A 26,765-nucleotide genomic window follows, 5' to 3' on the forward strand; every position below is an offset into this window, starting at 1 on the left:
TAACCACAAAATATATAGGTGTCTTTGGTGAAAGCTGTAATTGTATTTACTGGAATAAGAAACTGAATTAAGGAAGAGTCAGTGAGTCTGGACAATGGAGTAAATAAATTTACTCTTGATATTAAAGACAGAGTAGGTCTCTCAGCTCCTGAGCTTATGGAAAAGATTCCTCATTACCTCCTTAATGCCTGTTGTTCTTCACTTTGACTAGAGCAGAATTTGTCCTAGATGGGAGAAATGCTGATTTACAAAAATCATAGTGAGGGATTCAAGTTCTGTACAATCCTCAGTTTGACTTCAATACCTATTCCCAGCTTCCACTGACCAGTAAGCACCATCAACTAATGTACACATCTCCAAGCTTTTCACAGCTTACCTATTTCAAGTTGCCTTCAACAAACCACTTGCTAGAAGTGCACGTGTGGTGGGAGGGTGTCATAACTCTATCTACTCCAACCAGAAAGCACACTCAAACTCAGTTGGATTCAGTCTTTTTTAATAAATTAATGTCATTCAAAATACAGTGCCAGAACATGATGCAGCTGAACATGCTAGTAGGGTTTGTCATGAAGCACCTGTGTTCATGTTAGGTTGGCGGCGCCCCGCTACTGCTAGTGGTTCCTGGGGTTAATGCCAGAGCAGCACTAGTCATCTGCTCTCCTGCACACGGAGCACAGGATATTCCTGAACAGTTTGCTCCCCCCACCCCCCAAAGTAAAAAACCTGATAGCTAAGGGATATCTATACACAATCACACTACAGTAATGCTTGTTATTAAATTAACAGAAAATAAAGACCTGGTTAATCCACACTAAAACTTTGTTTTACAATGGAAAAATACATCAGCAGCAGGAAGTAATATACATGAGCCAATGTTACTGTAATACAGAATGTGGAGACATTTACTGATTAAAGCTCCACATAGACCCGCACTATGAGGGCTGACAATTCCTATTGCAAGCCCAGCAACTTAAGTCCACACCTGGTAAACTACCAGCTGCTTGGAAGACCTGTATTCTAAATAGACAGGTATAAGTTAGTGAAAATAGAATACATGCACCTAATAATACAGCTTGACTGAACCTGCAGTCATTTTGCCCTGCATGTTACCATACAATGGAAGATCTACCCTTCCTACCACAGGTAGATCCATGGGATTTGTTTCTTTTTCTTTTAATGGCATTACTATACCAACATGGATATTAGTATTAAGTAAGTGCAGCACAGTCCTTTAATTAGGCCACACTGACAATTATAGAACTAGCACTTAAGTAGAATATCCACAAGTAGTTCAAATATAATTGGAAGATACTTTCAAAAGAGTTGTGACATCATCCTAGAAACAGTAACTACTTTTTTTCTGAAGCTAACTTTCCTGAACCAAGACTTCATAGAACTAGAAATTAATTCATTAGACAAGTCAGATGCTTAAGCTCATGATACACATATATGTTTCTCAATTATCAGATAATAGTATTTCAGATTATGGAAGCATATCTGCTCATTTCACTGATTCATACTGAATGGCGGCAAGTGTTAGGTAGGGCATAAAAATACAACTCACGAAAGACAGGTTTGACATTTCTGTTTCCAGACCTGTTCTTTCACAACCATTTATTTCAAGATAACTGAGCACAGAATCAGTTGTGCAGTCTAAAATTTGGGAGCTATACAGGTGGTAAAGTAACCATCTCCCCATCCAGGTCAAATTCATCAGCGCCATCTGGTGAGAAGAGATACGTTGGAGGTTTCCATGGGGACTCTTCAAGGCAAGATGGATACAGCTTTCCTACGGTGCACCGGAAGTCTTTCCCCAGGTCCCACAGCACACGCTCCGATATGTGCTGTCTTAGAAACCAGCGATCAAGTTCCAGGTCATATTGATAGGTGGCATACTTCGCTCTTTCGTTCATGTGGGTTTCTCGTACAAAGACGCATAAAGAATTAGAGATGACAACAGCTCTAACACATGGGTCAGAATACCGCTTGGCAGGGATGTTGGCTGCCATTCTCCATTCATTTTTATTCACATCATAGATTTCCACAGTTACGGAAGACCCATCTACAGTACTGCTTGGGAGTCTTACACCAGAATTGCTGGCAATATGCAGTCCTCCAATATAGAATATTTTATCACCGAAAGCAGCAGCTGAAGCAAAACATCTACTTGTTTGTCGCATAGCCATTTCTACCCAAGCATCTGACCTGGGAAAATAACAGTACATCAAGTTGTGTGCCATTACATAAATGCAGTTGTGAACTGCTACTGCTGTGCTCCATTGCCATGCGCAAGGCAAGGGGCTTACCATGGTCCACTCATCTTTCTCGGTATCGTATCTCTCCACAGTTCTCCTGTTGAGTTCTCCACCAACGCTATCTCCTCCAATTGCATAGATGTATCCTTCACAGGAGACCAGGGATGGCTTTATACGAACAAAGAGCATTGGTGTCTTTGGAAACCAAGTGTTTTGCTGTGCATCAAACCAGTAAAAGCAATTCACAGTTCTGAAGGCAGCCTGGAGTTTGCTGCTTTTACTGTGATTGGTTTTCGTGTTTTTCAGAGGAACTTGCCCACCTGCTATGTAGATGTCATTATCAGGAGTTACAAGTGTCCCAACCTTATGCAAGTCAGCAGGAGGGTTGCAGAGTTTGTAAACTTTTTCTGCCTGGGGGCTATAACAGACAGAAGAATAAAGACTACCAGGGTTTTCAGCAGCAGCTTCAATGAATATCATCATCTCCTCTTTTGTCATACCAAGTCTGGGCTTGAAAAACTTGGGCATCGATTTGTACAGTCCTTGCACCACCACTGATTTATCATTAGGTGGTAAACCTTGAAACCAGGCTCTCTGTGTTACTTCTGAAAGTGCATCGATTCGGATTTGGCTAAGCACAGAGGACAAATACTGCGATCGTGATTCTGTGTTATACTCCAGCCATAACATAGCAGCTTCACGAACTGTCTCCTCCTTTTCCACATTTAAATTGTCACTGCTTAAAATATCTATCAGTAGATCATGTGACAGTTGCATGAAAGCCTCCTGGTGATACACAGCTGTGAACTTGTGCTCTACCATTCTTTTAGCACTCTGTTTTAACTCTTCACAGCTGAAGAGATCAGCAAAACTTAATAGACGCACACAATTTTCTGCGTTGATTTTTTTGATTAGGTATTCTCTACACCGTTGTAACACATCATCTACCTGTAACGCAAAGAAGAAACACACTAAGTATTACTGCATACAATCTATTCCTTCACGTACCAGCAGCAGGTAAAAGTACCTGCATTTAGTGTTGAACACCAGAGTTTAGGCCTGGAATACTATATATACACAAAAATATAGCAGTGACTTACCCTACTGATTCATACAGATCAAGTACATCACATGATTACATCTGCTTGAGAAACTAATTATCTAAATATTAGAAGTGCACTGTTTTACTTCCACCCTCCATAGGGTCCATAAAGCAAGGAGGGATGGGTACATGACACATACTTGGCAAGCAACTGCTGTCTATAGTGAGCAAACTGAACAAGAGTATTTTGAAATTACTAAACAGAAAGGGCTATTTAACAAGAAAAAAAATGGTTCAGAGATTAGAAGCACTTATTTCATACTCAAAATAAAACATTCCTACCTGTAAGAAGCAGGCAGTTTCATAAAGCTGTTCTACTGTGCTGTCGCTTATTGCCAAGTTACCCGTGTATGCATAAGTTATGATAATTTGTAAAGTGGCTGCATCCACATTCCTCAGGTGTACATGTGTTTGTTTACTTTCACTTAGCCCACTCATGAACATGGCTCTGAAGAGAAATATACATATTAAGACAAGGACCAACGGTAAGTACAGTAATCTTAAAGTCACTTATCACCTGTAAGCCTTCAGTGATTACACACCAAAAGGTGAACGGTCTTTTTGGTTGCCTCTTTACAGGTGTTTAGTATTTACCTGAGGCTACCATCTAGTATTTAAGATAAAGCACTTGTACAGAACACTCAAAAAGTACCATCAGTGCCTTCTGTAGAAATACCTTATATTTATGCAAACGCTTTTGTCTTAATCAGCAGAGAACTCTAATATTAGATTTTAGAGTTTTAATTATGAAATTTAAAACCTTTTCTATGTCAGGTGATGATAAGAGGGAAGAAGCATCCTCCAGAAAATACTGTTGAAACATATACAGATAGATTTTAGATTCTAAAACAAAAGCAGTAGATTTATGCAATGGACTAAGTCATATCAAAAAGCATGCTCCTCTGGGAGGAGGAGAAAGTTAGCTCAGAAAAAGGAGCAAGCACTAGCACTCCATAAAGCATTTCTTATATACCATTCATAATAATATGCAGTAAACTTCAAGTTTGTAGACAAAAATCAAGGACAGAAAAGCTATCAGACCTGGTCTGGGGAAAAAAAAAAAACAAACCACAAAACACCAAACCACATAAGTATTTCCATTACATCTTCCTGAAAAAGTAGAAAGGCAGTTTAATGGGGAACATTGATTTTAAGAGCTTTATATTAATTCAGGTTTGGTATTTATGGTTGTATTGAAAATTCATCTCAAGGCTCTTTTTAGGAAGTAAGATACAAGACAAGTTAGAAGGGACAGCGGGTGCACCCTACAGTCCTGCCTGCAGCTGGAGAGGTGAAGGGGGACATGGAGATACACTCCCTAAGCAAAACCATTCCAAGAAGCATCTGATACAAAGACAGTGCCCCACCACTGTTCCCTCCTGCCCCATCCCCATCTGGCTGTCTTCTTCTAAGCTCCTTAATTCAGGGCAACTTGCATTTTAGGAGGGATCACTGACTGGCCAAGTGAGTATCAACTTGCCATGCAGCTTTTTAGAGGTAAGCAAGACAGTACAAGTGCCAACAAAGACACCTCTTCATAGAAACAAAGAGGTAGCTGCTAGAGAATCTGGCTCTAGTGCATGTTTACACACTGCTGAGCGGCCTGTGCTGGAGCTGGGCTGCTGCAGCACAGCGTTCAAGCACAAAGATGGAAGGTAAGCTGGCTGCAGCCATAGACAACGGCCGGATCACACTAAGAGATGCTTTTCTGTTCTTCCCCCTCTCCCCACAGCCTCCTTCAGGGCTATCAATTTTTCATAATAAAGCTAAATTTAGGAAGCTGAGCATCTTTTTGTAAACCAAAGTAGAGAAGAAAAACAGAACATGACAAAACCACAAGCTTGATACTTCTTTTAACCAGTGCCAAAACCTCATTCCATAAATAATAAACAAACATTTGAATAAGAGATCTGACTGTATATTCTAATGCAACACACTGTGTGGACTCGTGACAGCTTTCCAACCTTATGATTAGCCACCCACATTAAATCTGGCCACATTTCCAGTGGCTGTTATTTTATAGACTGTTGGAACTATGTCATCTGCAGAAGGCCAACAGCAATAATCATTATCTAGCAATCACACAATACTTGTTGCTAAAAATTATACCAGACTCATCCGAGATGAAAAAAATTAACACAAAAACCATCAGCAACAAAAACTTATGTGAAAGTAATAAATTAACATTCAAATAATCCCCTGCATTAGAAGTTATTCTCTATATTCTATACAAGAAAACAGACAAAACACAAAAAACATTTTAGAAGTGTTCTGTATAGTGAGCCCATCTCAATGAGAAAACAGAATTTGCAAACCTTCCCTTGATTAAACAGGAAAGAAAAGTTATAATCCCTCCACAATGCATCAGGAGTGTAAAACATGCGTGGATGTCACCAAGACTAGTTTCAAGCTTCAAAATTCCTTCCAGAGAGGCAGATTAATTATACTGTGTTGCCAACAAAAAATGATTAATCACTGCAGAAAATTCATGGTGCCTCATCTTCTAGGACTTACTATGAAGGTATCTGCAAAAAGTAGTAGCACTCATCATATTGTATTAAAAACTTCCCAAAAGACAAAAACCAGGACACCTGGGAAGCAGGAGCTACTGAATTGAAACAGTATCTGAATTGAAACAGTATTGCAACAGTATGGGGGGGGGGGCAGGGGACAGACAGGGACAAAAACAAACCACCCACCCACAAAAAAAACCCCTGTTGCATTGCAGCAAGACTCTGAGGCAAGAGTAGAGTTTCTGGCTTCTTTGCTGAGCAGAGAAAACTAAATGATTCAGAAAACGAAGCTGTGAACTTGCACAGCAATCCCTACTTTTAGCAGAGGCTTCTGCTAAGAAACTACAGCTAATAAGCATGACAACGGAATTCCCACAGCCAGGTCTCAATAATCCCTTGTTACCCTACCTTGGGAAATAAAAAAAAAATTAAGTATTTAAAGATTAAGTACGAAGAATAAGAAATGTACTAATTATTCAGACTCAATTAACCCCCTAAAGAAAATGAACCATCACAAGTGTGATTCCCCCCTCCCCACTTACTGTAAAAACTACAGTACTATACAGAGCAAGTTGCAAGATGCTGGAAAATTTATTTTACTCTTTTGGTGCCAGCAAGTAATGATACTTAGGTTTTTTACTTACTTCACTGATCTTTAAAACTCTATGCAACGCATTAATTGTTAAACAATTAAGTAATATTACACTCAAAAACAGGTATCAGATTTTCTAGAATTAACAGATCCTGCTTTGAATACTTACCTGAAATACGAGCTGCATGTTGCAAGAACCATCTTATGGCAGGGAAATTCAGTGCCCTCAACAATCAACACTATGTCAGTTAGCAACTGCTGTTCATAAAAGAATTTTAACTGCTCCAGCAAGGATACAGCATACTCGGTATTTATCTGCCTCTCGTCCTGGGTAGACATGACTGTATTCCATTAATATTTCCAGGACCAGAGAAAAAAGTCAAGGTCTTTTTGCCAGAAAGGTCAGTTGAATGTTTCTGAAGTAACCAGGGAAGAAACGGCAGGAGGTCTGTAGCCTTCAGAAGTGATACTGATAAAAAAAGGCAGTGTTATCTTGGACTGCTGAATCAATGTTTCAGACTTTGACCTACTATTAGGTCATCATGCTTTGACTTGATGTCACAATCTGTTCAGAGACTTTCAAGAGTGTCTGCAGAGCTCCTGTTGAGATCTATGATGCAGCAAATGAATAAACAAAAGCGAAGTCTGAGGTAGATTTCGTGGTAACATCTCGTGATCAGTGGCTGCACTTGAGTGACTGAAAGCGGGAAAATAGAATTAATTTACACATTAGCACTTTTGCAAAAATCTTTCATAGTTACCCCTTAAAAGTAATTGTCTAACAAACTTATTTCTAAATTAGTACTTAATTACTTGCACAAAAACTCTTGTTGAGAAAAAAATTAAACAACAAAAGTATTAAAGAGAAATGAAAAGCAGAAGACTTCGTACGTTAATTCTCATCAAGACCTAGACTCATGAATTAAGATAATTTATTTCATCAACATGGCTTCTAAGGCTAGAGAGTTAAAATGAGGTTCAATAAGACTTTATTCCTCTTCCAAGAATTACACATTTTCCCACTGAGTAGACCTGTGCATTTCTTTCAACCGTTGATAAGATAGCCACATTTTTTTTCATTTCCATATTAAACAGCTACTTTTTCTGCTTCTGTGTTTTTGTCTACTTAAAGGTTATCAACACCAGGCCACTAAAAATATAAATGCAGTTTCTTCAACATTCCATCATTTTCTGACTAAACTCTCAACATCACTGTTAACCCATTTATTTCACCCTTGGTGTTCTACTAGAGAACAAGCAGAACTGGAGCTAAGGATTAAAAAACCTAACAACCTATATTCCCAATGCTTATTTGATTCATCTTCTCTGTTCAGAAGGGCTTCACCTATTAACATTTCACATTCAATTTTTTTTCCTTCTGAGTCATTTCCATACAGCCAGGTAAGCATGATTGCTGCAGAGAAAAGAAATATAAGGAGATAATAGGAGCAAAGGGATGCTGGAATAGCAGGTGTCAAAACACTTGGAGTGGTTATAAAGCAATGACCACAGGCTACCAAAGTCTGTTTTATTGTTTGGACATTTCTCCTCCTCTTAAAAATGGGGTCAGGTTTTATCTTATTTTCAATGTGAACACAGAAACATAATTAAGACTGGGATAGTTGTGACAGTAAAAATCACCATCCTAAAGGACACCAGAGTACCACATCTCTCAAATACTTCCAGATTTATTTAATCTTGCCTGTTCTTTTGTATTCCAAAATCAAGGAATAACCAGGGACATGTTTGTCTACATCTAAGACGTCACTATTATAGTTCACGATGAATGGTGAATGCAGAAATACCTTACTTGAAATGACAAGCTTTAAATTCCGTACAAAAATACACGATTTAGTGTAAGATGAAGGCTGTAGAAATACCTGCCAGCCATATCAAAGATCTGCTATTTCAACAGAGCCCTGCCTGTAATACAATTCAGACAGCTGTCTTTTAACATTCACTCACTTGAAACAGATATGCTTAATTAATGCCACTTTAATTACTACTAATTTACTGTCACTGATCTTTTTCAGTGAAGAAATATACACAAACAGGAATCTCAAACTCTTCGTTTTCACTTGTTGTTTAACTGCAAAACAGTCAAAACAGTCAAACCCAATGTTCACTGTTTGTTCAGGTGAAGCCAGTTAATAAAGAAAAATAGAAAAGGTGTTAAGATTTGGGGGAGGAAGGAGGAGAGACTACTATCTGCTATAATAACAGACATCAGCATAAGTCTTGACTTCAGACCTTCAAGTTCCAGGTGCAGTTAAACGCTGAAGTCACTAAACCACAAGTATATCAAGGATATACAAAGATATTGCTCATCTAAAGCAATGACCTTCTGCTTCAAGTCACAGCTTCTTTTCACCAAATTAGTATGCATCCTATCTTTGCATCACTGACCACTATCCTAGTTATCCGATAACAGCTCAACATGCAACCTAATCCATTGAGAGATTTTGCACTGAACTTTAAATGGCTACAAAGACACACAGATTTCCTAAGTGTGTTAGGCCCACAGAAATAAATAGCTCATGGCTCTACTGGTATCCTGGGTCTCTCTACAGCATTGTTTTTCCTAGCTTCGGAGTAAAGTTCAAGAACAATACAAGCCGGCAGATTAAGCTCTGTTCAGGCAGAGCATCAGTAATACTAAGCCATGGCAAAAGAAGTCATTGATATCATAACTTCCTATTCTGATGTAATTTTAAAGAATATAAATCTTCAGAAACAGGAAAAAAGAGCAAAACTAATATGCACTGGTTTAGTCATTAGGTAACAGAACCAGTCAAGGATGCCCTGGAGAAATCCCTATACACCTGCTAGTAATATTAAAGACATTTTTGGCAGCATGCAGCTGACAGTCAATAAGTGAAAAAGCAGACCTGTTCAACAGAAGACAAGTTGAAACTGTGAAATTAATTACTATAAATAGCTGGAACATTTGAGTATGACCCTCAACAGCAGAAAAGATTGAGGAGATGACAGGAGTCTTGTTGCAGAACATTTATGTGATGTGAATCACCTTTGAACTGTAAATTTACAAAGCTGGAGTCCTTGGTGTACAGCTGATCTGAAACCATCTCATTTCCGTGATGTGCTCCAGGGAGGTGCACATGGTAGGAACATGCTAAGTACACGATTCCTGTTTTCCACATCCATACTGTGTTTTGCTACCAATGATAACCATTTGCTAAAGAACAAAATTTTGTATTTGTGACAGTCAGGAGTCGCATCCCATTCCTTTGTAACGGAACCATACTAAATACTCCTCAGGAGAACAATAAATACATCAAGGATCTCTGAAATTCTGGTCTAAAATTACCATCATTTATATTGTCATTTGCCCAAGAGAAGTGAATCTGTTCAAAACATTAGGATAAGTGTTGTAGGAACATAATTTTGTGCCTGGAAAAGTCATCCAAGACTACTTACCTCCCTCACACCTCTCTGAAGAGTTCAAGACAATTTTAAAGGAGACACTCTCCTCACTTTAGAGGCTGAAAAACTGAGGCACTGAAATAAGAATCAGCTTGTCGAAAGCCACATACTTGCCAAAGGAGAACTAGAAGAGGCTCAGTTCTCCCAAGTCCAATGTAACACTTCTCTCACTGCACCGTGTTTGGTTGGCATACAGCTCTTAGATCACAGCTAACTGAAAAACTATGCACTTGAAAAGATGTCTACAGATGCACTACAGCCTCCTGTAGTTCTCATAACTACACAGTGGTAGACATTTCTGGTTTATGGATTAAAAGATCTATGGCTGAAGTTAGCTTAATATCCTGAAGTGAAATTGATAGAATAAAAATAATCCTTGAATACAAGTTCTATGAGTAAGACTTTCCCCTTCAACGATGTCACTGGAACGGATGTTTTGTTCTGGGTAACTTCTTGGAAGTCAGCTGTCTAAAACAGGACTGGTAGGTAGCTGCTGGAAGGCCACAGCGGTACTGGATTGCAGACTAAACCAAATTATTACTGGGTGATCCAAAGTAGTTCCCTATCAAACTGGAGAGCAACATTAAGTAACAGGTTGATAAGAGGGTTTGTTTTTAAGTAATTATTCCTTTTAGCTTAAGTAATTTTAATGAAGTGGCTTTTAACATTTGTTCATGTACTTCAAATCTGAATGAGACCATTCCAAAAATTAGTCATCAAATGTTAATGAGTTATGGGACAAGCTATTAATTGCCTTCCTTGAATCTGTTTATCTTCTGGGGTCAGGCAAAGACTGATAAACAGAGATACATACTGCACTACACACACAGAAGTGTTAACTCTATACTTCAATGTGTAACATGGAATAAGTATATTGACTATTTCCAATTTAATTAGTAGGGAAAGGTATAAGATATATAGATATAATATTCTTCAACTGGACTAATTCAAAACAAAATTTGCTTTATTTTTTCCAAATTATAAGAAGGGCAAAACAGATATATAGACATGCAATTTTTTGGTTGTTTTTTAGATATTTTGATACTAGGAAAATAAAGAAATTCTTCTGAAAATCCCATTAAGAAGTTTGCCAGATTAGATGCCTAACTTCCAATAAAATTCTGGGAAACACTTAAAGATCTATGAAAGTCTCACAGGTTCCTATCTGTATCTTCAGCCATCTAAGTATCTCTTGAATTCTAACTTCACTAACTACAATTCACAGTTCAATAAACCTGTATGTTTGGAAAAAAAAGAAAAACACAACTACCAAAACTTATTTCCCTGGACATTCAACTTATTTAATCTAGTTTTAACTAATAAAAAAAGCTTCAAATTCTACTTTTGTGCACTTTTAATCAAATTCCTATTTCCATCCAAGGGCAGCTTCTTACAAATCACAAGTAAAAACATGTCTAAAGAAGTGAGTCATTCACTATTTTTAACATAATAAAATGTCAGAATTAAGAACTGAACAACTGTAAGCCAAACTACACAAGCATTCATGTGTGTAGAGATAGCAATCCTTCCAGCTAGCAATGAAAGTATGAAGCTCAGGCACTTGAATACTTTGTTACTATTAAGGATATGCTGAGTTACAAATCAACATGTTTCAAAATGATTATACCAACTAATAGCAAGGGAGAATACAAGTACTAAAAACGATTAAAATCAATTATTTAAATCAATACACCTAGCCAACAGATCTCAAAGATAGGAAAGAAAGAAGAAAAAGGAGTTGAAAGCTCTAGATTCTTGAGTAATGTATCAAATTTGCATCCTTGGCAGCAAAAAAGAAATAGGTAATTGATGAAGCAGTTCCAGACTTGGAAGTTTTCTTCTCTTCTAAAGCCATCAAAGGTGTCTTTGACAGCACTGCAGCCCAGAAACCCGAGGACATCAAGGAGATTCTAATAAGGCAACAACATGAAATTTCACAAAAAACAAGGACCTATTTAGTCTTACAATGTTATCATCTTGAAAATTACTATTCGCTTGGAAACTACTACTATTTTCCATACATATTATGCTTGAGAGGTGAGTTACAACTTTGAGGTGGGTGAGCTTTCTGAAACTATGCAGAAGCTAAAGACTAGAAGTGTCAGACTCCATGCTAACAACATGTTTGGTCACAATGCACTCCTCATTACCAGTTTCTTTCCTGTTTTTCTGCTCCTAAAGGAAGTTATACACTAAAGGAAATACCTGCTCAGAAATAAAATTAGCACAAGATAAACCAACAACTTAACTTGGCAACTGGCCTTCTACATTGAGCACAGGTAGCTTCCATCCCCAAGGGCATTTCTGTTTTGTGGAAAGACTTGACCTGTTTTGGAAAATTAACCTTTGAAAAAAAGTGGGCCATGGATGCCTCCAGTAAGATCCAGCCATATATCATGTATGTATGGAAAAGTGGGTTTTTTTTCCTCTGAACTCTAGTATGTTAATGAAGCTAGTCTGTTTTATTTAACAACTTAAATTCCAGTTCACAAGTATACATCACTCCCTTAAATATCCACTATGAGATATGATGATGTTCAACTACAAATTCAAGCATTTCTACATTAAGAAATTAGATTAATGTAGCTTAACTGACTGTACATTAGTTCCTGAAAGGTTAAGAGTATTATAATGGATACCTTATTCATGCATATAAAATTTATTCTCAAAATACAACAGCCACTAAATTAAGGAAGAGAAATTTTAGGATTTGCACCAATTCTGGCCTGTTTCATAATCACTTGACCAGAACAAAAAAGCCTGCCTCAAAACAAACAAACAAAACCCCCAACAACCACCTGTCCAAAATGTAGTAAAAAAAATACTAAATAAGCAGCAACATACTTTCTTCAGCTTTGGTCTGTTCCTGCAAGATGCTAGTTACACAGCACCGAGTATAACAGGACCCTTTTACTCCACACACAAAAATAATTAGGAAAGAGGTGCGACACCTATACTCAGATCATGAGACTACATGATTTACACATCTCAGTATATAAAGAATTACCTATTTCTCCTGGTACATTTATGAGAAACTGAACTAAGTTGATCCTGTATTTTAATGCTCTCCCAAATACATCATCTTAACAAAATTCATGTAGATACAGCCCTAGACCAGCTCACAACAGCACACAGCCTTTCAGGTCCACTATGATCACAAAGTAATATAGAAAGCCAAGCTGTGCAAGGAAACCTCTAAAAATGCAAATGCTAACTACAACACAAATCCATTTCTAAATCATAACTAAAGTTATTTCAAAGGCAGTAGGTACCTATCCCGTTCATAACAGAATAGTAAGTACTGGAAAAATCTTAGGCATGCAGATGGCTAACTTCAAAGCTGTACTACGCAAATAATTAGTCTGTAAAAGTTCACTAAGAAATTTGACTCTTCAAATCCACATATAAACATTGAAGCCCACCCTTGGTCGCTGTAGGTACTATTACTATATAGACACACACAATTAGACATATCAGCAAGGAAAGGCAGGCAGTTACAAGAAACGGCAATATCACTACAGTGCTGTTCTCATAGAAGACTTCATCGTGTCTGCCCCTTCAAGGATCTCCAAAAAAACCCACTGAAGTTGCAAACATCCCAACCTGCTCAGCTGAAGAGGAGCACTGACCGCTGGAAGCCCTACTGCCCACCCCATTACAGGCCTGAGTTTACAGTCCCCTTCTGCTTGCGGGACACTGCAACACGGTACTAGAGAGGCAACACATTTTTTTTTCCTCTTCCTGACACCCAGGTGCGCCGTCCCGTCCCTCCGTTGCTTTAATTCCTTTCCTGCTTCCCTAAGAAGCCCCCCGGAGCCCTAAGGAAGGGGGCACCTTCCTGCCGCGCGAATACCACCACACTCCGGGGGTCAGGGACGGCCCCGCCGGCCGCACGGCTGAGCGCCCGGCACGGTTCCCTCTCTTCTCCTCTCCTCCTCCCGGCTCTCCCGACCTCCGCTGCCCCAGGAACCGGCCCTAGCCAAGGGCACGGAGGCGGCCCCAGCAGCCACCTCGCCTTCTTCCTCAGGCTGCCCCCGCCGCGGGTTTCCGCCGGTGCCCAGCGGGCTCGGGAGCCGCAGCTGGCGGGCGGGAGCAGCCGCAGGTCGCGGAAGGGGCGGGCGGCAGCCGCACCCAGGCGGGGGGAGCGGCAGGCTGCCGCAGAGCCCCCCGCAGGCCCTCCCGCCGCGGGAGCGCCGCCCGGGCCGAGGACGCCTCGCGGCGAGGGGTGGCCTACCCCCGCTCCGGCCCCGCAGGCGGCCACCGGCGAGGAGACGGGAAACGGCCCGACGGCCGCGCCAGACGAGGGCGGCCGCCGCCTCGCGGCGCGGCGGGACGCGAGCGCGGGACAGCCGCCGCCGCCATCCCCCCTGGACAAACCTCCGACCGCCGCTTTCCTCTTCTGCCTCAGCGTCCCGAGCGCGGCGGCCTAGGGCGAGGGGGCCGGGGAGGAGGGGGAGGAGGAGGATCCGGTCTCACCCGGGCTGCGGAGGCGGCGGCCACTAGGCGCGCAGGCGCGCTGCCCTCCGCCTCCTCATCCCCCGCAGCATCACCGCCGCTCGGCGGCCGTTACCATGCGCCGCGCGCTGCCGCGCCTGCCCGCCTCTCCTGCGCATGCTCAGAGCGGGGAGCGGCGCGGAGGGAGGAAGGGGGGCGAGTCCCGCGCGCCAGGTCCGGCGCCTGGGCCCGCCCCCGTTTCCTGTTCCTCTCCCCCGAGCTTCCCCTGCCTACGCCCGCGCCCGCGCGCCAAGGGAACGGCGGCCGCTCCGGCACATCCGACGGCGCAGGCGCAGGCGGGGCGGGAGCGAGTCCCCTAGAGGAGCGAGCGTGCCTGCGCGCCCGCCAAACGGCGCCAGGCGCGTGGGCGGGCGCAGCGCCCTCTGCTGGGAGGAGCGACTCGCTGCAGGCCGGAGGCCTGTGGGCTTAACGGCTGAGGGCGGACCGCGGGGTGCGGCTCAGGCCGGCCGTGTGCCTCTCTTCTTCCCAGCCTCTCCTTTTTGCCCTGGGGCCCTCCTGCGGGCTGAGGCACCACGCAGCTGAAACGTCCTTCGGCCAAATGCGGGAGCCTCAGAGGCGAGGTTTGCCGGCCCCTAGAGCAAAGGCCGCCTGAGGCTTGTGGGGCCTTAAGCCTGCCGCAGGAGGGAAGCAACAGGGGCAAGGAAGGTGGGAGGAGTCCGAAGTCTGGTCTAAGGGAAAGGAAAATCCTGAGGACTGGCAACTTTTTAAAAGCTAGGAAGCGTTTTTTATTTTTTTTTTATTTCCCTCTCGGTCCCTTTGGGTCCATCCACCAAGAGAAAGACCAGGAATTTAGCTTAAAAAAAGGTGAAAGCTTAACCTGACAAATGCAGGATTTAAAGGTTTAAAACATCCCAGACAAGTCACACAAGTGACCTGCACACAAAGTGCAAGAGCTGCTGTCAATGGAAAAGAAAAGCTTTGACTTGGGAAGTCCGTGAGCATCGAGATCAGTAATCCTTCCCAGGCATTTTATAATTTGTGTCTAAGTACAAAGGACAAGTTTAATCTGAAAATTATAGAAAGAAAAAAACAAATTACAGAAATTTCCCAACCTAGAAATATAAACAGTCTGTAAGCATCCACACCTCTTGGTTTTTCTCTAGTCACTCACCCACTTGCATAGCGCATTCGTTGTGCTTTCTTCTCTCGCCATCTCTCCCAGTACTGGTGCTCTGTCATTCAGAAATGTGAAGCTGCAAAGCGGCCACTCAGATTCTCATCCCCTGTAAAGACCCAGGGCAGAGTCAAATTATAACCACACGTTTCATAAATTTCTGTTTTACTAATGACATAAATTTCATAAATTTTTGTTATATTAATTGCAGTAATGTAATTAATTAACTGGAATAATGTAAATAACTGGAATAGATGCTTCTGTTGTTATATGGAAAGAACATTACATTGGTCAGTCCACTTGGCTGTGTTAGGATGGAAGAGCATTGTTCCCTTTACTCAGTATTGAGAAACTGGTAAACTTTAAAATCAAGTGTAAACTTTGTCTTGCATTGTCTGATTATTTTTTTTCTCCCTACAAAAAGTGTATTTAACAGCAGTTTTAAGCAGAAAATGGGTAATACTTCCCTTTGACACCCATTATTTTCTTAACGTAAGTTCCAATGTTGCAAAAGGGATATACTGGATTCACTTAGGGATGCAGCTTAAATGTCTGCAAGATGAGACTGCTAGCTTTCTGCACACCAGATGAAGGCTTTTACCACCATTCCTATCCTTGCATTTTGATTCTCCCTCCCACGCATTGATGGAAAAAGGCCCCCACGTCACTGTTAAATGAGCCTCAGGTGGAAGGGGGAGTGGACAAGTAGCAGCTGCCTACCATAAACAGGGTGAGCTGAGGACTTGGTTAGTTTCTTGCTGGGCTGTAAGCAGCAGCAGCAGCAGCAGCAGCAGCAGCATGGACCTTAGTTTTGAGGGGCTCTAATGGGGCAGGAATAGCTTAGCTTTTGTAGGGCTTCTTTTGTTTTGGGTATTGGGTGTTTTTTTTGTTCTTCTGTACATCACTCTCTCTCAAAGGTCAAAATAATTTTGGGAGCTTTGGCCTAGGAGAGTTAGGAGAGTCTGTTAGGATTTTTGGTGCTTACAAGAGCTGGACAGGCTGTTCTAGATGGAAATTGAAGAGGGCTCCAGTGTTCCTGAAGGCTTTCTGAAACTCTAGGCTGAACTGTGTGCTAGTTTGTAACAGGTCTTGAATTCAATTTTTTTTCCTGTAGCTTTGAAGTGCTTAAGTTCTCTACAGAGTTGAGCTGCTGTCTTTTTTTTTTTCCTGTGTAGTCACCAGATCTTCTGTGTTCTCTGATTTCTTTTATTCTTGCTCATAAGCATGTGTGACAGGGTTGTATCACTTGCATGGGTTGGGATGGACTGAACTTAGTGTATTAGTTAACTGAGGAAATAAGTAAGTGTGGGAGGAAGTTCTGTATTGTGAATTTTGAGTAGCTTTGAATGTGAACTTATGTATAAGGATTTTGTGCTTTTTTTGTTACCTATAATTTAGTTTAAGCATAGGAAGCATGGTGTCACTGAAATACGTGGTTTATTATGTTAGCTGTCATGGTTCTTAAGCATATTATAAAGTAAAAATCCTGAATTAATAGAGCTCTTAACTGTGATCTCAAATATAACATGTGTTGGCATTAAGAAGTTTTTTCTTCATGAAGCACCAAACTTCTGATTGTGTGAAGCCTTCTATTGCTTGTTTTTTTGAGGCCCCTTGCTCAAAGCTAATTGACTGAAGTCTAGTTTTTAATCAGCTGGAATACTACTTATATGGATGTGTGTGTATAAGACTACACTGAAGTTACCGGTCTTGTGACTGTCCTGTGGCTTTAAAATGTGTTATAAGAATGGCTTGAAGTACTAATATTGAGAGCTGCATATAAAAGCTTGCTTAGCAAAGGAGAACTAAAATCTTTGACCTTGATAGTAATGTCAGTTTTCTACTTTGTTTGGAAGACAGTAGTTTTCTTCTGGAAAGATCTGGTTTCATTGGGCTGGGAGAGTAATGTCTGCTGAATTCTGACAGAGTGTAGAAATCATTGTCACACAGTTTTTAAAGTGGTTAATCCTGGTCATTTATCTCTTTCAGTGTTTAAAAAAAAAAATGAATACTGCCTCAACTTCAGAAAGTGGATCATATTCCACAAACCACACAAGACCCTTTTTTTATGCACAGCCAACAGCACAACAGCCTTTTCCAAATCCATGGTACCTCAGTCATGCATACAGTCCGTACTGTGTACCTGCTCCAGGTAAGGTAAATGAGAGCTGTCTGTAGTAGTCTTGCTTAGTGAATTACTGCTAGAGCAGAGGAAACAAATGTGTATCTGTGTTAACAAGCTTCTTAAGAGTTTAAGGTAAAATTAATGTAATGTTTTAGTTGTCAAAGATCTGATTTATGAAGTGCTAGTTAAATGAGCAGCTTGTGTGCTGGAAAGCATTGGTTTCTGGAGAATGGAAACTAAGCAAAATATTAAGTAAAGGTTATCCTACAGATACAGAGCTCTAGAATGTGCCTAACAACCAATATGTGTGTATATATGAGTTCCATACATGCATGCACATGTTATAGGTATGGATAGATATAAACGTAACAATATTGTTTCTGTGCAGATTTTTAAATAAATCTTGTAATTGGTATACCTATGTTAACTTCTGTCTGGAGCTGTCTTTTTCAAAGACAATGCTACAGCATAGTCCATAAAATAGCAAAAAAGTACAGAAAGCTAATTGGTGTATATTCCAAGGAATAAAATCAAGCTGTAGTTAAAATGTAGCTGTCCAGAGAAGCTGTTCCATAACAAGGAACTCTGGGTTTCTGCACCAGACTTGCTTCCAAGCATTGACAAGATAGAGTGTTTTACCTATGTGTCTGATATTGTAGCTGTCCCTGTGTATGCAAGCAATTAATCAGAATGACTTATTTCAGAAGGAAGATATATTTGTCTTTATGGGTTTTTTTATCCCCAATGTCTAGGCTTCCGAAGTGGAAATCCATATTTTCCATTTTATTCTGTTGCACTCCATGAGTACCCTGGATTTTTTGTTCCACAGCATCCAATGCATGCAAGAATTAACAGAAGGCCTTATTTTAATGCTCCCCCACCTTCCCCTATGTTTTATCATGCAACAAGATTTAGACACTATAGTACCCCTGGAAAAAAAATGGAGACAAAAGAAACACAGACTGATCCTAGACAGCCTGAAAACAAGCAAAAAAAGCATCAAGATATCCATACAGAAACGAAAGGTTGTGATGCAGGAAATACAGCCTGTGTTTCTTCTGGTATAGGTACAGAGACTGAAAGTACTTCAGAGAAACAAGATTCATCTGGATCTTCCATTTTGGTAGACAGAGAGTTTCATAACAAGAGCCCTTCTAGCTCTACACAGTATAGAAAGCTTCCTACTGGAAGCTATGCCTTTGAGAAGGAAGAAGTGAGGATAGAATATGGAAATGGCTCTCCAGCTATTCAACTGTGGAAGTCCTTTAAAGAAACTATTCCTTTGTATGATGTGGCAAGTGGTAAACCAGTCTCAGAAAATATAGTGCAGCGTGACTTATTTTCTGTTAGCTCATGTGAAGGAATGATATATGGCCCTCATGAAGGGGAGAAAATGGTGCCAGGAGCTTACTTAGATGAGAGAAAAGCTGTTCTCTCCTCAAAACAGGGTGTTGAAACTGTGCAAGAAAATGAGGTCCAAAATAATGAAGTGAAGCTGGATGCAGAAAAGCAGCTGAATACAAGTCAGTGGGGAAAATCCCCCCCAGGTGAAACCATGGCAGTGCAAATAACAGAGTTGGCAAGATCTGTTAGCATAGATCAACCAGTGGTAAGACAGGATGTTGTAGTAGCTAAGAAATCTAGCTCTAAAAAATCTACAGGCTCAAAAGCTTCTCAAGAAGAGTCGAGCTTTAGTCAACAAGCAGGACTACTTCCATCTAGTATGGAGGTAATGAGTGATTTGAGTTTTCAGCAGAAAAAGCTGAATCTAAGCCACAGCGCAACCAATGAAAGTCAAACAGATAAAAGTATTTGGTGTGATGAATCAATTGAGAAGTATGTTCCCTCTAACAGTTGGCTGGCTTGTTTGGACAGTATGGACACAAACTACAACTATGATGTTTGTTTGCCACAAAGGAAACGTCAAAGTGTACTCAGTCTGTCTTCTGATGATATGTCCTCTAGAGAGGAAGGCTCATCAATTGATAATGCCCCAGCGTCTTATTTTGTCCCTGACTATGTGCTTCAGAATAGCATGTACACTTTCCAGAGAAGTACAGAGGGCATAGAGAAAGAGCAAATTAAAAGTGGTGGGTCCCTTAATGAAGATGAAGTGGTAGGAAGGGAGCAGATGAACAGCTTGAATGACCAAGATGTCAAAAACTCTTCAACCATGAAGATTAAAGAGGCTTCCAGTAAAGGTAGAAAGCTGGGAGCCCTTCCTAGATCTTCTAGTTGGAAAAAAATCAATTCTCTCAAGAAAAAAGCAGCTAAGAGTTTGTCAGAAGTTGAGGACTCTGAAGAATACTCTGTGAGGGGAGAAGATGAGGATGAAGATGGAGAGGATGAGGATGATGATGACATGGATGAAATGGAATATTTCTTTCAAGAAGCCACTCCATATGGAATCCTGACACCTAGTAGAGGAAGTTTCTACCAAGTTGGCCAGAGGGTGCTTTGGAAACCACCTAAAAATGCTATACCGGCTCAGTTAATTAGCTGGCCTGCTCAAGGGAAAATCAAAACTAGGAGTGGGCTTTGTGAAAACATTGGTGTAGTTTACAAGCCAAAGGAGAAAGAACAAGTTGTATACAGTGACTATGGATATTATGGAAGAAAGATGCCTATGGCAAGAAGAGGAGGACTTGAACACCAGCGAACACTACGGAAATTCTTGGGAGGTAAGCTAATTGCTGAGGACCAAGTGCTACTTAATAGAACACACAAAGAATGCCTAACTGCAGTTGCAAATTGTAGTCTGAACCAGGGGGAAGATTGGAGAATGTTGTAGCTTCAGGTCTGGCTTAGAGCCAGAAGTACTGCAGAATATTTTTTTGAGGCAGAGAGGGTTTGCTTCAATTTTTTACTTATTGCATGAGGATTCGGCATCTTCACAACCAGCAGAGAATTTTGCAGAAACTCTCCTTTGAGTTAGATTTGATGTAGTTACCTTTCTGACATAAGTGGCAATTTACTCATTGGAAAAGCTTAAGGTCATTTGAACTACCCATTTACCATTGTTAATAATATCTTGGAAGCTTGGCATTTAAATTTATACAAACATTCTGACTCTCCCATCAGACCCATGTTAGGTGGATTAAATAGGATTAAGTTAATTATCTGGTGGCCATACCATGTGTAACTTCTCTGCAGAAGATGAATCAAACCACTGTGTTTTTTTAATTGTAGCTGCTGTTGCTAACAAAGTTTTGTTAGCAACAAAAGTTTGCTGTATTTTTATAAAATCAGTGTGAAACTGTATTAAATTTGATCTGGGAAAGAATGTTTTATTTAATCAAAGGTAGATATTGGTAGAAATTGGATTCATCTGAACTGAGAATAAGCAGAGTTATCAGGGTTCATAACTGGTTATGTGGGTAGTTCAGTAAGTGGCTGCTGTTTAATACAGTCTTGTATTGTGAAAGGCATCTAAAACAGGGTGATCTTCTTCTAATAACAGGCTTAGTGTTCTTAGAGTTTATTTTCTTTCTACAAAATCTGTAGACTTAAAGCAGCTTGTAACTTTTGTCAAGTGTTGTCTCCAGAAAACTATGTTTTTATTTTAATAGACTCTTACAATTAGATTCAGTAGCTATCTTTGCAATCTGACTTGTGGATCAAATGGTATATTAACATTAGCAAAACTAAATACTGATCTTAAATCAACTTTTTTTTCTTAGGAAGGCTGTTAAGGGAGAACATGGGGATACCACCTGAAGAGTATTGGATTAGAAGTGGTGCTAAACCCAAATTTACTGGCCATATACATGGTAGTGTCTCACCCCCAGCCAAGAGCAAAGAACAAGGTACAACTTATTTCCTCAATGTGTTTCTGTTCTTAAGGAACATTCAAAAGGATATGATATGAAACAGCAAACTTATGATATTTGATAAGATTTGAAGATAATCAAACTAATTCTCATTGCTCTGATATTGATGAAATGCCTGTCAGTACATCTCAGGATATATTTATATCCTTCTCAAACTCAAACCTGTGAATAAAGATGCATTAGAGCTACTTTTTTTTTAAAGGTACCATGGGAAACCAAAGCATCAAATGCTTTGATGTAGCCAGGCAAAGCCCTTATTTGTGCAAAGTTGCTACTGCCATAAACTGTAGTTTTAATTCTTTATGCGGATAATGCTTCTCCAGACTGCACATGCAGTGGTAGTTCCTAATCTTATGAGCAGAACATAGGAAGTCATGTGTGATAGCTACATAGGCCAATGTTGAGAGAAACTAGTGTGGACCAACAGTCGCCCCACTACTGCTAAAGGATGTCTGAGTGCAAATCATCTTGTGGTTAAGGAAAAGATGAACAAATCAAAGTTATTCTAACAAAGTAAAAGGTTAGACAGTTTCCATATTTTTTTCTTTCCTCCCAAAGCAGAATGTTTTTTCTTTACAATTAAGGTCTACTCGGAGTTCAGCTCTGTTTCTAGATGCTCTTCAAGAGTGTTTCTTAGTGTAAGTGCTGTTGGAACAACTGTAGAATTTGCTGTAGTTCAAGTATTACTACTATCCTAGGTCACATGCTTTCAAGTATCACAGGATGTCTATCAAATAATGGAGTGTGAAGTTATCTTCAGAACAGACTGATGACTTGCTTCAGTTCAGTGATATACATCAGGTTTCCTGTATCAACAGCCCAGTAGACTATTCTTTAGTGTGTATTCCTTAAAGTTCTCTCCCTGCATTGCTTTCCTGCTTGAGCACATCAGGGTTTGGGATTTGCCTCCTGCATTGGAGGCTTTCTATCCTTTCTATCCATAGACTTCTTCAAAATATTCTGTGGGTTTTTTTATGCTAGCCTGCTCTATAAAAGTTAAACACTTTAATTTAGCAGCACTGTTCTTAGCTCCTTACAACAATTCATAAAAATAATAAAATTTCTAAGGTTTTGTTACCTTTAACTTTCAGCATGTCTCTTCTATCTCTTCTAAGTCATAGATGGTGCAGCATACTAAGGTTGTTTGGCCTTTGTGTTACTCCCTGCTTTGTCTTCCTCCTTTTCCACCCTAGATAGTTTGAAGAAGCTATCACATTCAGTATTACGAAGCAGGAATCTGTTTCTTCTGAACGCTGTTCATGGCAATGGATGCCTCAGAAGTGCTAGTAAAATTACATCCTCTTTAAAATGTTGCTTATCTTAGGAATGGTTTCTTCAAATTAATCTAAGATTAGAGTGCCCTGCAAAGTAAGAGGGTTTGGCTAAACAAGATATGTTGTTTTAGCAGTAATATCATATGCTAAGTTTGACTTCTTGAACTGTGTACCTGTGGTACATAACTTAACAGGTCTGAAGAACTGAGTTTAAAGACAATGGGTGAGTTGGGTCACTTGGGCAGCTATCAACTAGTCTTGAACACTTAAAGTGAACTAGAGCAGAATTATCCAACTCTCACTTGGTTCTCTTTTTGCCACATTAACACCTATCCAAGTTATGACCCAAAATACAATGCATCCAGAACTATGGTTAGACAGTGATCAAATATTATAGACAGATAAGACTGTTGCTTGGCATATGTAGTATCAGTTTTATCTGCCACTAAAATGGGCACATAGAGGGGAGGGAGGAAGAGGAACACTCCAGACCAGTCAGGGAAAGTCAAGCTTAAATTTGCTTTAAGACTATGCTTTGAAGAAATAATACCAGTTGTATCTTGCTATTTAGGGTGCCCACCTTTGGTTAAACCAAAGAAGAAAAGAATAAGCAAGCCACCATCAAAACGCAGAGACACAAGATGTGAGGTGGAAGAAGTGTGGGAGATACCTAAAAGCAGTGTACGCAAAGGTTGGTATACAGTGACAAGCTACAAAAATGACTGTTACAAGTATTTTTTCATTACTGTCTTGGGGACTAATGGTTCTCAGTTTGAACTGCAAGGATATTGGATAGCTTGTGAAATAATAGCAAGTGCTGTGTATGCAGACAGGATGAGAAAAAAGCAAACTAAACTTTGAACACTTACTCACCTTGCTATGAATACTGTTGTAGCTTTGACCAGGTTAGGTTCCTTCTCTTTATTTAAGGGAAAGGGGAGAAAAACCTGACCAAACCCCACTATTTTAGTCTAGTTGCTGTTTGAACTGTTCTACTGACTTTTTAAGATGTTGGGTCCTGTGTCCCTTTATAATCCTCTTTAAGCTACACATCTCTCAGCTAAAATGCTGTAATTTGATACCACACAAATGCATATAGATAATTCTTAAGAACTTTATAGAGTAGGAACTTCTTGCTACTTTGGAGAAAGATGAGGGAAAAACAGTGGAGGTGAAAAAATCACATTAAGTAGGTTCAATAACAATATGCTTTTGTGCATTTGTGGGAGAGCCTGAAAAGGTTATAAACTGAAAAGGCTCAGTACATACAAGAAGCTACCTAAAAGATCAGAGTTCCTTCTGGAAAAGAACAATCTGGCATAGTAAAGCTAACTTGAATATTCAGTCAGAAACAGTCTTTAACTTTCTCATATATTAAATGGAGGATTACAATTCCATGTATTTGCAAGGTTGGAAATAGAAACTTAGACTGAAGCATCTTGTTAGTCAAAATTGGCATCAGTCCTGAAGTCAGGTTAAACATCAGTGTTAAACCTTTAATTGCTGATTGTTTTTAGTAAAAGCATCCAGGAAACTTGCATAATCCCAAAATACTACTTATATTTGCCCCAGATATAGTTGGTGCTTCTTGGATGCATTGAACAATGTAGTTACAAGAGCACACTGAAAATATGCTATGAGTTTTATATGGAACTCTTATCTATCTGTTATACTGGGATATTCTGCAGTCCAACACCATTCCTGCAGAATTTATCCTTGCTGGGAAGTTTAGTACATAGTTCTAATATCAACCATCAGTGTCCTCCTGCAATAGGAAAAGGCAATCACTGATGTCTAGTCTTTCTTTAGAAGAAAATTCACATATGTTATTTGGAGGGAAAATGTATACCTTAATCTCTTTTTTTTTTCTTTAGGGTGTGGAACAAGAAAGTACCTCTATAAGAGAAGATGACTGCAAATATTGGGGCAGGAGGGAAAAGTATCAGTTTTGCATAAATCCAAAACTCAGTTGTTCTCTTGTATATTTTGTAAGTTGCTGTGCACTCTTAGAGGGTAAGAAGTAGCTCTGTAAAGACTGAGGACACTATTAAAATGGAATTGAGTATTTAACACTAAAGTCACCTTTTTATAACTAGCATACCCACTATTTAAATAATAAATTTAATAGAATTGCACTTTGAGACTTCTTGTATTCTATCTATACATGGAAGCAAAAAAGTTCAATGGGGATACATGTGCATACTGTTTACTGCTGCCCTGTTCTTAAGCTCTGCAGGATTGTGAAACCTGTCAACATCATCTCATCTCATAGTCAGTTTGTCTGTATGATGTGGACATAGGTACAAGATTCTCTTCCATCAGCTGGATTTTTGGCTAGATTTGTTTTTGTCAAAGTATAAAGGAGTATAGTTAAAGCTGTATCAAGTCAAGTACTGACTTGAAATTTCAAGGCAGCTCCTCAGATCTTACTTTTGTTAAATGCATGAGTGAGGACTAGAACTAAAGCACTGCATTGATACAATGCTTCCCCCTCCTCCCCTTCTTTTTCTGTGAAGACTTTTATCAGACCTCTGTGGAGACCCTGAGCTGGAGAGACAGGCTTTGAAGGTGAAACAGAAGTTTTTACAACAGTGGTGTGCCCTGTTCCCTGACTTCTTATTGATGACTTCTATTACAGTGGATACTGTCCTTGGCAACTCACTACAGAAAAGTTTCTATAGAACTAAGATGATAAAACTAGGTCTCTGCTGAGCTATCTTATGAATAATGGAAATAGACTGATCCAAATGAGGTGGATAGCCCAAAAATGTGTGATCTTTTCATGTCTGAAAGCTAGTATCACCATGTGAGAATAAACATGATACTGCCATTCTTGGATGATTCCCAAATGAAGTGATAGTGTGAGTGAAAAAGGTAGGGAAACTGTAAAAAAGTTTTTCTTTAATAAAGGGCAGGGGAAATGGAAAGACAGGACTTGTCTTCTGCCTCCTCTCCCAATGTTCTTATTCTGTCTGTGCCCTGGAGTAACCTACACAGATAAAAGTAGCATTTCCTGTGACTGCATTCAAGTTTTGTGCCTACCTATTACTAGTTTGACCTGTAACTGAGGTTATACTGTTTTCCCTCAGTGAGGAGCATTGAGGTTTCCCTACCCAATTGATCCTTGATCCTGCTATTATTTTTAATAGCACTTGCTTACTTGTTAAAGAGCTACTGTAATTATAGCCTTTACCCCAAGCTGTTAGGGGAAAGGATCCACTTTACCACTGCGATGCCAAGTTTTTATTTCCTCTCTGCCCTAAGCACTGCAAGAAAATAAGGAATACAAATTCTTATTTAGCTTTTGTGCTGCACAAAACCTCTGTTGCATCAGAACCTCAAAGAATAAAATGAGGGAATTACTTCAAGCATGGAGCTTTTTAATACTCTCCAAAATATAGGACTGCTGCTTTTGGATATCTAATACAGGAATGTGCTGCTCTTAAAGGGGGATAGACTTTATTCTGATAGGGAGAATGAGTGGTACAATCTCTTCAACTTGAAGACTATAAATGATGATCTAAGAGTAATACTCAGCTATAACTGAGACCTCTTAGGTAAGGATAGACTAGTTTTTCCCTGAATTTCAGTGTAGCTTTGGGATTGAATACTAAGTCAATTCTGCTGATAGACTTAACTGTTTGTCTTTTGCTGCTTGTCTGGTAAAGGAATATTCATGACCTCACAGTTAGTACTCTTTTTTTTTTTGGGAGATTTTTGGGAATGGCTAATATTTCACAGGTACTCTCAAGATCATGCTAGTCATCCTTTCACAGATCTTGAACTAGTCAGTGTGCTTTCTACCCAGATGTAAGAAGTAATTTAGGGCCTGGGGATGCTAGCTCCCAAGAATATGTGAGGGAGTAGCAGTAGGAGTGTTTAGACAGCTCTTTGTCTGAAAAAAAATGCTATTTTTAAACTAATTGCTTAAAATCTTGTAGTCTACCCATGCTATGGATCCATGCCAATGCTTAAAGTAGTATGCATGAATGTTCTCGTGC

General features: G+C 40.0%; 3 protein-coding genes across 17 annotated transcripts in view; 2 read left to right on the forward strand and 1 right to left on the reverse strand.

Moving 5' to 3' along the window:
- AVL9 (AVL9 cell migration associated) overlaps nucleotides 1–1,843 on the forward strand; it is a 49,906-nt gene extending 48,063 nt beyond the window's left edge. For all 10 annotated transcript variants that reach the window (XM_072853627.1, XM_072853618.1, XM_072853620.1 and 7 more), the window contains one exon: nucleotides 1,704–1,843. The gene's annotated coding sequence lies outside the window, so the exon portion shown is untranslated. The remainder of the gene's footprint in view (nucleotides 1–1,703) is intronic.
- On the reverse strand, nucleotides 486–15,553 carry KBTBD2 (kelch repeat and BTB domain containing 2). Of its 5 annotated transcripts, none has more exons than XM_072853631.1 (4): nucleotides 15,533–15,553; nucleotides 6,632–7,159; nucleotides 3,640–3,805; nucleotides 486–3,203 (listed from the first exon to the last, which is right to left on the reverse strand). In XM_072853631.1, exons 2-4 carry the CDS (start codon nucleotides 6,799–6,801, stop codon nucleotides 1,668–1,670), a joined length of 1,872 nt encoding a protein of 623 aa, XP_072709732.1. In that variant the 5' UTR covers nucleotides 6,802–7,159; nucleotides 15,533–15,553; the 3' UTR covers nucleotides 486–1,667. The 5 variants fall into 5 exon arrangements, with proteins under 5 accessions (XP_072709732.1, XP_072709731.1, XP_072709734.1 ...); XM_072853630.1 differs by lacking the exon at nucleotides 15,533–15,553 and adding an exon at nucleotides 14,284–14,446; XM_072853633.1 differs by lacking the exon at nucleotides 15,533–15,553 and adding an exon at nucleotides 13,917–14,070.
- On the forward strand, nucleotides 14,452–24,855 carry LOC140648120 (uncharacterized). 2 transcript variants are annotated; one of them, XM_072853617.1, is made up of 6 exons: nucleotides 14,452–15,225; nucleotides 17,525–17,687; nucleotides 18,413–20,341; nucleotides 21,341–21,466; nucleotides 23,336–23,455; nucleotides 24,639–24,855. In XM_072853617.1, the coding sequence occupies exons 2-6, from the start codon at nucleotides 17,540–17,542 to the stop codon at nucleotides 24,674–24,676; spliced, it is 2,361 nt and encodes a 786-aa protein (XP_072709718.1). In that variant the 5' UTR covers nucleotides 14,452–15,225; nucleotides 17,525–17,539; the 3' UTR covers nucleotides 24,677–24,855. The 2 variants fall into 2 exon arrangements, with proteins under 2 accessions (XP_072709718.1, XP_072709717.1); XM_072853616.1 differs by lacking the exon at nucleotides 14,452–15,225 and adding an exon at nucleotides 15,965–16,265.
- Nucleotides 24,856–26,765: the final 1,910 nt, after the last annotated feature.

This window comes from Ciconia boyciana, chromosome 2, assembly GCF_034638445.1.
Source record: "Ciconia boyciana chromosome 2, ASM3463844v1, whole genome shotgun sequence".
In the NCBI taxonomy this organism is placed as follows: Eukaryota; Metazoa; Chordata; class Aves; order Ciconiiformes; family Ciconiidae; genus Ciconia; species Ciconia boyciana.

Coding starts and splice junctions, on each gene's coding strand:
- KBTBD2 (XM_072853631.1), bottom strand. CDS start 6,801: ATGTCTACCCAGGACGAGAGGCAGATAAATACCGAGTATGCTGTATCC. Junction 3,806..6,631: donor ACATGCAGCTCGTATTTCAG/GTAAGTATTCAA, acceptor ATTTCTCTTCAG/AGCCATGTTCATGAGTGGGC. Junction 3,204..3,639: donor AAACTGCCTGCTTCTTACAG/GTAGGAATGTTT, acceptor TTTGCGTTACAG/GTAGATGATGTGTTACAACG.
- LOC140648120 (XM_072853617.1), top strand. CDS start 17,540: ATGAATACTGCCTCAACTTCAGAAAGTGGATCATATTCCACAAACCAC. Junction 20,342..21,340: donor ACTACGGAAATTCTTGGGAG/GTAAGCTAATTG, acceptor TTTTTTTCTTAG/GAAGGCTGTTAAGGGAGAAC. Junction 21,467..23,335: donor AGCCAAGAGCAAAGAACAAG/GTACAACTTATT, acceptor CTTGCTATTTAG/GGTGCCCACCTTTGGTTAAA.